The sequence below is a fragment of the Pseudoliparis swirei genome, chromosome 12 (genome assembly GCF_029220125.1).
Source record: "Pseudoliparis swirei isolate HS2019 ecotype Mariana Trench chromosome 12, NWPU_hadal_v1, whole genome shotgun sequence".
NCBI lineage: Eukaryota > Metazoa > Chordata > Actinopteri > Perciformes > Liparidae > Pseudoliparis > Pseudoliparis swirei.
Genome location: NC_079399.1, coordinates 4,619,701 through 4,631,584, shown reverse-complemented (window position 1 = coordinate 4,631,584; position 11,884 = coordinate 4,619,701). Strand labels below are relative to the sequence as shown.

Below are 11,884 nucleotides of genomic sequence, written 5' to 3'. Positions count from 1 at the left end.
TCTGGCGCTCGTCGTGACGTCACCGGCGTCACGTGATGGAAGTTATTTGCAGTCTCGCGCACGGCTCACCAACGGACGTCGAGAAGTGAAAAAAACAAACACATAACCTACACAAGTAGATCGCTTTCAGCTAAAATTACAGGACGTGTATTGATGAACCAGAATAACAAGTTTAATAAACATTAAACTACTTCTCATCTGTGAAGTTAATTAGGCATAATTTATGCCAATGTGTCATGAATAACACATTGAACCGCAACAGAAGCACATGACCAATTCACCAAATCTGAACTCCATTTAATCAAATTTAATTCAAACAGGGAATTACAACCATGTCATCTCTTAATCATCAATCACAAACAGCCTAGGTTACTAAATATTACGTAGCTCATAATTTTAATGGAAATGTTTTCGGCATACTGTGTCATCGTGATGGTTTATAGAGAATGTCAATGTCATGTAAAAATACAGCAAATTAACTTGTATTCCATTCATGACGAGAATAAAAGACTCACTCCCGACAATACAAAACCCTTGCGCCTGTCTCTGACATCCACACCGGGACAGTAGGATATATAATACATTTAGAGACAAGAAATACAACCATTAGATCAGTTAAAGGTGTGTTATTGTTCCAAGATAGCATCTGTACCATTTATATTTTCTTTGCCAGTATCTCGACAACACTGACAAACAGAACAAGCTACAAAAAAAAGAAAAGACAGGATAATGGTGGAAGACGTGTGGGGGTCATTGCCTCAAAGATAAAATCCCTGATACTTTTGAATTCTACTGTCGGTTTAAAGAAATGCGACTGATGATGCAAATACGGGCTCTGGCTGACATCCGTAGTGCGAGCGGTCCGGACAGGAGGGGAAACGGGTGCAAAACACAACACGCCCCGTTCATTGCATCAGTCCAGCTCATCTCCCAATGAGGTGTAGTTTGCTTGCATTTGTGCATTGTTAAAAATGGCTGAAGATTAAAATAAAAGACATCACCAACTAATAATCACGCAGTGTAACTATATCTAATGAAAAGGACATGTAACCCCCCCTCCCCCGCTTCATGGGCTGCATCTTAAGGCATACGAGACGTCTCTCTCAAGGTCGTGCTGGATGTGCGGTCGGTTTAGCGTCCCATGGTTGGCATGGTAACGGCCGGGCTCGTCACGGTGGCGTCCTCGACCTTCCACTGCGAGGTCACGGTCTTGATCTGAGTGTAGAACTGGATGCCCTGGTGGGAGAGAGACGACTGCGGTGTCAACTACCCGGGTTCAACGTGTCTTTCTTATTTTTGATGCAGAGTCATGTTTAGGGTCCTTGTTGTTGTTGTTGTTGTTTACCTGCTTGCCGTAGAAGTTGGTGTCTCCTCTGAAGGAGCCTCTGGAGCCGGTGAAGGAGAACATGGGCAGGGGGACGGGGATGGGCACGTTCACGCCGATCTGTACAAATGCAGACAATACATTAGGGGTCACAATATGTCATTATACACCACAATAGAGCATGATTACTGGAAATTCAATAAATAGTTTTGTATAACGGTTAATTAAATACTAATGACTTCATTTAAAACATTAACATTGTATTGTAAAACACTGTATTTTTCAGCTTTTAAATTACATAGTAATCAAGCCCTTTTTACGAGGGTTGAAGAAATCCTCTGTCGTCACTTTCTTATATATTTAAAATTGCATAGACCACACACACACACACAGGTGTATCAACAGGTTTGACACGGACCTGGATCCCCACTGACTGACATCACCAGGACAATTAGACATTTACATATCCCTGCACAACTCCTCACATTAAATATTCACAATTCCACATTTTCATACTTTTTAAATGGTGTCTCTTATGGCACCGAGTTTATTGCCCTGCACCAATCACAAAGCCACATTTCCTGCATGTGCAGTTGTGCAACATACCTGGCAATAAACCAATTCTGACATAATGTCTATGTATTTGAAAAAAAGTAAAAGACGATTTCTCCTTTTTTCAAAATGAGAATAAATTAAAAAATCTCGGAGTTTCTCCTGTCAAGTATACAAATCTCTTTAAAACATGCCTTTAAAAAAATGGAAGAGAGATGGGCCAATAAAACATATTTAAATGCAGAGTTTCATAAACATTTTAAGATCGGCGTTAAAACTTGTGACCCTATCTTTTTAATGCCGCAAACAATGAGCGTGAAACTTTGATTTACACGGATGACCGGTTATAAAAGTATGCAATAATACTTTACAGCACCATTCCTTCGAGCCATCAATCAACAATAAATATGCACGCCGAGTCTGTCCGTTTCCCGTCTTTGAAACCGAACGCCTTCTCCACAAAACTGTCGACTCAAAGTCTCAAACCGGCGACTCACGAAGGACTCAAATACGGCAAAAGGTGACCTTTTATTTAAAAACCCTGCCGGAGCTCTGTTCACATCGACAAACCACCTCCAGGGTCCGGTTGCGTCTCACCTGGCCAACGTCCACCTCGTGCGTGTATTTGCGTGCCGTGGCTCCGTTGGTGGTGAAGATGGCGGTGCCGTTGCCGTACGGGTTGTTGTTGATTAAAGCTATGGCTTCGTCCAGATTGCCGGCCTCCAGGACGATGAGCACCGGTCCAAAGATCTCCTCTGTGTAACACTTCATGTCCGGCTGGAAGGAAAAGCAGAACGATCACACCAGAGTCTCCCTCAGCATTTATCATCATCATCATCATCATCATCTTCTGCAACAACATCAACTCCACGAGGCATCATTAACAGTACATTATGTACACACTTTAGGACGTTATAGCAAGACATGGAGATGACTGGGAAGAAGTGCTTTCATTGCATTTAACACAAAGTCTTTAGGCTCCAGTGGATAGACCAAACTTAATTTAAATTTTTTATCTCTAAACGCTTTAAAAACATAATTCTGGGACCTTTATTTCATCGTATTAAGAGTTTTTAGAAACTGAAAAAAAGGCTGCCACGTTTCCCCCTTTGCCAAATCTCACCCTGACGCCGCTCAGGATGGTGGGTCCAACAAAGTTTCCATTTTCGAATCCTTTGACGTTGACATTTCGCCCATCCAGCAGAATCTTGGCGCCCTCATCCACCCCACTCTGGATCAAAGACTCCACCCGGGCCTTGGCTTCAGGCGAGATCAGGGGACCCACATCCGCCCCCGGCTGATCTCCTTCAGGACACATTTGTTCGCGGTCAAAAAACATCCCATCATAACGACAAAAAGGGCAGCATCATGAAACCTCCCGATATCAAAGTTTATTTTCAATACATGAGTGTAAATATGATTTGAGAGATGTTTGTAAGTTCACGGTACAAAAGGCTAAAAAAGGGATTAAAAGAAGATGTATTTCTGTTGTAGGAGTCCAATTATGGAATAATGTTGAAATGGATGTAAGAATGGTGAACTCCTTTTTAGGAATTATTTATAAAACAATTCTTGAGAGTTATAAATGTAATTAAAAACGTATTAATATGGAAGATGTATGTGGTAGTATATATAAATATATTTTGTTTTTTATTTTGTTTATTGTTGTTTTATTTTCTTCTTTATTTTATATTAATTTTCTGATTTTTTAAATTTCAATTTAGGATAGGAATTTATAAGCATTTTTTGCTTCTACCTATACCTTTTCAGTCTTTCTCTTTTATATATTATATAGGATAATATTGTATTGTATTCGATTTGATTGACTGAATAAAATACACAAACAAACAAAAACAAAATGTTTAGTAAACGGCTAACTCTGACAGCTACCTGCGTTGACGCGCAGTGACTTGGAGCGCTCCACCAGCTCCGGCAGCCAATCGATAGAGTCCCCGACAAAAATGGCCGTGGAGAGAGCCATGCAGCGCTGGCCAGCGGCTCCGAAGGCAGCGCCCACCAGCTGGTTGATGGTGTTCTCTTTGTTGGCATCGGGCATCACCACACCGTGGTTCTTGGCACCCTATACACCAGAAATGTAGGACACGGCTCTGAGGGGTTTCTCTCTGTAGCACAGAGCTCATCACGTGGGGTACGCACATCTGGGATTCACTTGGCTGAGCACCAAGCGGTCTTGGACACAGAGTAGTAAACAGCTCGCTCCATATGTTTTTTTCCCCCCCATAACAATGATAATCCTGAATACAATAGCAGTATGTTGAGTCTAACGATGTTGAAATGTGTCCTGCGAGTGCGGCTGTACCATGTTGGACTGCACCCTCTTGCCGTGTTTGGACCCCCGCTCGTAGATGTGCTCTCCGGCCGGGTTGGAGCCCACGAAGCTGATGGCTTTGATGGCCGGGTGGTCACAGATGAAGTTCACCACTACACAAAAGACACAAACGGGTACGGTAAATCCTCCATCTGTGGTGCTGCTGCAACCCGCGAGGCAATAGAAGCACCAAAGGCCTCAAATACAGTGATCTCAACCCGCGTTCCTCAAACACTCGTGAATTACTTGCAGCTATGGGGCTGCGCACTTCATGGACACACACCGATTCTGTGCTTCCGAGTGAAGAGGGGGGGAGACGCGCGCTCACCGTCGTGCTGGCCGTGGATGATGTTCAGCGTGCCGTCCGGCGCTCCGGCGTCCTGCAGCAGTTTGGCCAGGAACATGGTGCACCCTGGGACGCGCTCAGAGGGCTTCATCAGGTAGGTGTTGCCACACACCATCCCGATGGGGAACATCCACAGCGGGATCATGGCGGGGAAGTTAAACGGGGCGATGCCGGCACACACGCCGATGGGCAGGCGGTAGGTGTGAGTGTCCATGTCCCGGGTGATGGAGGGCAACGTCTCCCCCAGCATGAGGGACGTAATGCTGCAGGCATGCTCCACCACCTCTGGAGGGGGGGGGGGGGGAGGAGAACGGATGTTAACCAATAAAACAGAGCAGAGATAGGAGGCTTCCAATAAACTAATGGATGCATGAATAGGAGTTATATATAGGATGGGATCATTTAATGTCTACATTACAAAGCATTATGCCGTTTGTACCGAGGCCTCTTTAAGAATAAAAAATGACTGTTAATTGATTTATTTTCCCAGCGAGTGAACTTCTATACAAACATGTGAGACCGTCAAGCACCGCAGGACGTCATCTCTAGTGCTGGCAGCACACCTGCTTCTGGAGCCTGACTTTCAGCTGATAAGTTAAAGTTTAGCGTGCCAGAATAATTTGGGGCATCCCAAAACCGAGAGCTGCATTAAGTAAAAAATTTTTTGTAAAAGAAGACACTTGGCAGCTCCGTCTTGTGACAACCAAATTACATATTCCTTTACTTGTTTAATGGCTGAACAAGATTCCTGATGATGCAACTCTGCCAAAGCGTACCTTAATGAGGGGAACTGCATAATCATTTTTATATAGAGTGTAACTAGCAGCAGAGCCTGCAGAGCGCTTTACATAAAGACATCCTAGGCAGTCGCACGTTAACATCAGGTCCCGACAATGTGACGCTGCAGGGACGCCGTTTCCTTAACCCTCGATTTGTTATAATTGGACAGTCAACGTTTCTTGAAAAGTAGTTTAAGCTCCTAGATGGCAATGTGGGCGCCTTGCTTCATTATTCATTTCAAAAGTTGGAGTTGCCTTTGCAGGAAGTGTCGGGTTACGTGCAAATAATTGACACTCTGCAGCCACTTAGCATCAAGCTTTCATCCAGGCAAAGGGTTGCCCAAGACAAACTTTTCATCAGGAGGAACAGATACGACAGACAGCTTCAACAGAGGAATTTGATCTCTGCTGCACATTTACTCGCACTCTAATCTAATCAGGATAGCAACAAAAAAAACACAGTAGCACACTCTGGGAGGCCGACGCTTTACTCACGAAGTCCTCGAAATACGTCTCCCTCTGCATCGGCAAGAGTTTTCCCCTGCTCCAAGGTGATCATTCTAGCCAGTTCTTTCTGATATATAAGAAGGGGGGGGGGGGAACAAGAATATAAATGATGTAACAATTAAAAAAATGGTCACAGGCTGAAAAGAAGAGAAAACAAGCAAGCGACACATTTCCGTACGATGTTATCCTTGATGAGCTGCTGGTAGCGCAGGAAGACCTGCTGCCGGCTGAGGATGGAGGTCTCGGCCCAGGACGGGTAGGCTCTGGAGCAGGAGTCCACCGCCGCCAGCATCTCCTCCTGGGTCGCTTTGGGAACACGTCCTACCACCTCATTCGTGGCCTGAGGAGCAGGAGACAGTCCATGCAGTCAAGTTCAACTGAGCACAAGGGAAGTCGTTACTTGTGAATTAATTCATCAATGTTAACAACCACATGTTTACTATCCTTTACAGTTTTATATTTTATCTGATGCGTGCTAATTATCCATCACTGCTTTTCACTTGCTTCCTCGGGGCTTCTACTTGACGAGCTGAACGACAGCAGGGGGACTTTTGGACGATGTGAAGCTTCTCCGTCTGTATCGAGCGTATTCACTCACGTGACCACAACAACCTTTGGCGGCCATGTTGGGGTCCATGCACGGCATTGTTTTGCTTTTTTTTATGCCGCTCTTCTTTAGAAATGACCATTATATCCCGAAGGAGACACACTTTCAGTTCAAAACGGTGTGCCTTGTGATTATGGTACTGTGCCTCATTGTTGGATGTGGGACTAATGATTCAGAATATGGGTTTATCAGCTCAACAAGAGGCTATTACTTCAACTTGTCGTGCATCTACTTCGGCTTCACTCGGCGTATGAGCGTTACGACCGTTCTCATGCGTTTCTGTTGACACATCGGGTTGTGGGCACGTTTCCATTGACACACTCTTTCGCCGAGCGAAAATCAATGTCTTTCACTTGCGCAAAAGGAACTGTGGATGAAAACTTGGGAGGAAGCCATGAACATGGCAACTCCGTCGGGCGATGTCTGCCTTTACTCTATGATTCATTTCAAGGTAAAATAAAACACTGGCTCCATGGGAACAGCACTCAGCACGGCCAGCCAAACAGTCACTGCTGGTCCTGAAGGAGCTGGAAGCGGCTTCATCCAGACACTCGTCCTGGAGGCGGAGCTGTGCGACTACGGATCATATATGAACCCAGACACGGGGCGCTCGATGTTCCGACATTTGTGGTATTTCCAAAAGTATAACAGAAATGTTGTTAATGTCCATGGGCTATGGAAATGAAAACTGGTAACAGGAATGTAACTAGCGAATTAACCACAAAGTGTTGAGCGAGTAAAATCAGGTAAAAAAGCGTTGTGAATATTCAATTCCAACCGCTGAAATCTTTCTTTGGTAATGCAGAAGGACATGAGGTTGCTGGGCTCTCGCATAATCAAACAGCGGACACGATAGCCAGGTCAACTTCTTCTGACATTTAATAAGTGGGACCCCAAGATGGCGCGATTGAGATGCTGACGTCACGTGAATACGCTCTATAGAATGGGCTTTGATTTCTTAAAAAAGGTACTACTATAAAGTGCTACTGGTTAGTTGAAGTCAGCTTCAGGTTAGTATCTTAATACTGCAGCCTCTTCGCAGGCTGGATATAGTTCATCCACGACTACTTACGGGGTTGTGAATGTCGAGCCATTCCGAGCTGTTGGAATCAACAAACTTGCCATCAATGAACAGCTTGGTGGTGGGCTAGAGGATCACAGAGGCATATGGTTAATTCCCTTCCTGTCTGGTTACATCACGACTGAGTTCATTAAGGACATATGTCCACCACCACAACATATACATCAACTGTCCAAAGCATTGGTTTTAGATCACTTTAACATTTGACTTTAAATGCCTCCTGATAAGAGGTTTCCAATGTACCGAAGCAATCTCCTAATCACATAATACACACCAATTCCTAAGTCGGCGTTTGACTGATGTCTTATTAACTTCCTGTTAGTATAAATCACTCTGTAACCGACTGTTCATGAACTGCAAAAACAGAGTATGAGGTTTAGTGCATGGTATATGTCCTGTATAGGATATGTACTTAGGACACGGTTAATGAGTGTGCAACAAGTACAAAGTGCAATGAGACATTTCTACAGAGAATGTTGTCCATCTTACAATAAGTATGCAATGCTACACGGAGGTCATTGTGCTTTGAAAATGTTTAAATATCCCTCTATGGATTGCTAAGTGGAGTTTCTTTTTCTCATTCTGAAACCTGCAAAACTTCACACAGACCAACTGTATAATTTCCAGTTAAAAAACTAATTGCCACAACAAAATCTGGAGACATCTGATGTAGAGTAGGACTAATGACCAGTACAATCAGCCACTAGTTTATCACATATACATTGTTATTGGATCATATGAAGACAAATAAGAAACAAGAATCTGCTTTTGAGGTATTTTAAAACCCTTCTCTTTAACCCTCCTGTCGTCAATTTGACCGATGATTCATTCAATGTTAATGAATTGTTCTTTTTCGTCACAACAAACATAAAGTACCTCACACTTAAACTTGGAAAACAATATTAATTCAAAATAATTTTCTGGAGATTTTAATAGCTGGGGTCATATTGACCTCAAGGGTAAAATATGTTAGTAAATATAAAGGTAACAGGAGGGTTAAACATTGAATCGGGTCATATTGACCCGAAGGCAACACAAGGGTTAAGACATCGTTCGCCCACCAAAGACGATGCTGAGAAGCGTAATATTAAAAGATAATTGTGAAATATTCCAGATCACAAGGACTTAACCAAATGTAAGGGATCCTTATTTATTTTTATGTTTACGTTAAATAAATAATGTTATAATTGATATAAGAAATACAATAAATTCTGGCTTTTATCTTGGTGATAATACAATCGAAGAAAACAGGATGTTGCTCAGCTTCATTTATAGTTTATTGACACAAATACCACGTGGATGTAATTGTGTTATCTCAATCAAAACTAACTTTGTTGACACTTGCTTAAAAAAACATCATGGGGTCAAGTGTGCAACAAACAAAAAACAATGCATGTGTTCACTTGTTTTTTTATTACTGGATAATGTCACAAGTTGGTGACTGACTAATAGAAAACCCGGAGCTGTCATTCATTCATTCACTGCCTGGTTATGAAAGCTGGCAGTGGGGCTCTTACCGCTGAGGAGGACGAGTAACACATGCGACCCATCTGGAGGGGCACCTGCAACAATAGAAAAGACACCATTTGTCAACTTTAATTCATATTTCAACTCAATGTACAAGGTTGGACGTTAATGGATAACAGAGACGTCCGAGTATTGCTTGACCCCCGTGTCCACGCGATAAAAATAAAACGTAATGAATCGGACTTGAAACTCTACTTAATATGCACGTAACGAGTACTTTTACACGTTCGCAAAGACGACTGGAAGGACTGTGTGCGTCGTGTTTGTTTTTTGTGCTAACGACATTGTTAGCTAGCAGCTCAGGTTGTTAGCTACGAGTTGCATAAACGTCCCACAAAAACAAACTTTTCCGTAAAACGTGAGCATTAATTTGTCTCACCTTCTTGTTCAGAAGGGAGCGGAGAAGCGCTGCCATTGTGGCGAGTCGGGGTTTCTCTTATTCCTGCTCCAAAGCCGTTCAGCCGACCCAAAAAAAGACACCAGAGTGCAAATATAAGTTCAGCTCGCAGAGGGCAGCGCTGGCGGAGAGGCGGTGCTGCGGATCGACTAGAGCTAGAAGACACAGGGTTGCCAGGTCTGTGTGACAAAACCAGCCCCAAACCAGCCCAATGGCCAATAAAACCAGCCCAAAAACCAGCCCAATATCAGAACTCAAAATATGCCCGTGCCAAACCATATACACTGCTTTTAAAGTCCATGTGTGTACGTGCTGATCTGGAGTCAGTTTGGTAGGATTTGGGTATAAATAAATTATTTCATTTAAAATATGGATTTCTATTTAAAGATATTCATGTAATTTGCATGCAAAATAGGTCTACCCGAACCAGCGGACAAGAAATTCAACCCGCGGCAACACTTGAAAAGTAGCCCAATTCCGCGGGAAAACCGCGGACCTGGCAACACTGCGTGGACGTTAATGTTTGTAGAGCTGTGAAAGCTGCGCGCGACACCTTCCGAAGTTTCCGGTTGGTGTGGGCGGGACAGACTTGATTATAACGACCAATCACTGCGCGGAATTTACCAACCGCCCTCAATTACAAGAAACCGATTGGCTGTTGACATAAACACAAACCGGAGTCGTATTAAAGATATTATTAACAAATATATTCGGGAATGTTAGTGTAGAAACACGCTTCATAGTTTACTTCAAACAAAACCTCGCAACGTTTTAATATATATTTGTTACTGTTAAAAAAAAAAAAAAACGATGTGTGAGGAAAACGCTTATCAACACCTAGTTGGAGGCAATAGTTTCCATGGCAACATGCCTTTGGGCAACATGGAGTTCCTGCGCTGGAGTTGTCAAGATGTTGCAACGTGGATCGAGTCTTTAGGATTTCCACAATACAAAGTAGGTTAACATTCACCTGGCTAGACATATATAACGTTAACTGTTACAGGACACGTGCCTGTCTGCTTTCACACGATACCACCTGGGGCTTTTTTCACCTTCTTCCTTCAAAGCTCTAACCTCGTGATATACATTTCTGTCGCAGGCATGTTTCACGGAGAACTTCGTCACTGGAAGAAAGCTCATTTATGTAAACTGCATCTCCTTGCCAAGACTTGGAATCACAGATTTCCAAAACATGAAGGTAATATTTAGAAGAGGGTGAGACTCTTTCTTCTTCTTTTTTTTTTTTTACTGTAACCTCCAGAGGAGATTGATGTTATTATGGAGACAGCCTTGTTTACATATCAAAACTGGAGGCTCACACAATGTTCAAGGCAATTTCCACAGGCTGAGTAACACAGAGATAATGATCGCGCTGCTATACTGCAGGCCCATATAACATATTCTCAAATCCTCTTGTGCTGGGAAAAAAAATCTGAGTTTGTCTTAATTTAATGAAATTTGGAAACGTGATTAATTATTTAAGCAGTGGAAATACCAAACATTTGCCGACATGGGTATTTTTTTTTGGGTAAAGTCAAAGATTATTTCCGAAGAAAAACATGAACAAGATGTACCCAAAGGAGAAATAATTATATTGCTGCATTCAAATATCTCTCCAGTAAACATGGTGTCTAGTCTGTGCCAACCCAGATTTACATCCCATTTGGCACTTCAACACTCTTTCTTTGAACAGTATGACATCAATTAAAGTGTTGAAACTGAGCGCATCTGCCAGCAGACACCCAGGATCTGCTGTGTCACATGCGTTGTTTACAGTTAAAGCAACTGTTTTGTTCTTATCCGCCCCAGAGGTTGGAACTTAACCGTCTCAAAGCGTGTTTATGCATTTAACTCTGCTTACACGCATCAAACCAGGAAAAAAGAGGAATCACTCGTCTCTCTCGATGAGTGTAAACTGATAATGAAATAACTCGAGCCAGTCGGACTTTGTGAGGACTGTCTTTGCTCTATTTAGTCCAGATTTACTGTGTGCACACGTAAAAATAACAGTTCTTGGTTCTTTAAAAGGCTGTGTGGTTCTACGAAGAACTGTCACCTACTGAGGAACCATTTTTTCTTTTGAGGCACCATTATAGGTTCTTTAAAGAACTCTTTAAAGAAATGGTTCTTTGAAGAACCTTGATTTGAAAGGTTCTTTGTGGAACCAGAAATGGTGCCTTAAAGAACCATGTTTTAAAGGTTCTTTGAGACACCTTTATAGGTCATTTGAATAACTATTCAAGGAAACGGTTCTTTAAAGAACCCTGGTTTGAAAGATTCTTTGTGGAACCATAAATGGTGCCTCAAATAACAGTTTTAAAGGTTCTTTGAGACACCTTTATAGGTCATTTGAATAACTATTTAAGGAAATGGTTCTTTAAAGAACCCTAGTTTTAAAGGTTCTTTGTAGAACCAGAAATGGTGCGTTAAAGAAC

The 11,884-nt window shown here is 42.6% G+C and overlaps 1 protein-coding gene across 1 annotated transcript; it reads right to left on the bottom strand.

Annotated features, from left to right (window-relative positions):
- Positions 1-280: 280 nt before the first annotated feature.
- On the bottom strand, positions 281-9,594 carry aldh6a1 (aldehyde dehydrogenase 6 family, member A1). Its single transcript, XM_056428664.1, has 12 exons — positions 9,432-9,594; positions 9,043-9,087; positions 7,517-7,591; positions 6,016-6,177; positions 5,826-5,904; positions 4,534-4,836; positions 4,197-4,318; positions 3,767-3,956; positions 3,000-3,181; positions 2,474-2,653; positions 1,346-1,444; positions 281-1,236 (listed from the first exon to the last, which is right to left on the bottom strand). Exons 1-12 carry the CDS (start codon positions 9,465-9,467, stop codon positions 1,132-1,134), a joined length of 1,578 nt encoding a protein of 525 aa, XP_056284639.1. The 5' UTR covers positions 9,468-9,594; the 3' UTR covers positions 281-1,131.
- Positions 9,595-11,884: the final 2,290 nt, after the last annotated feature.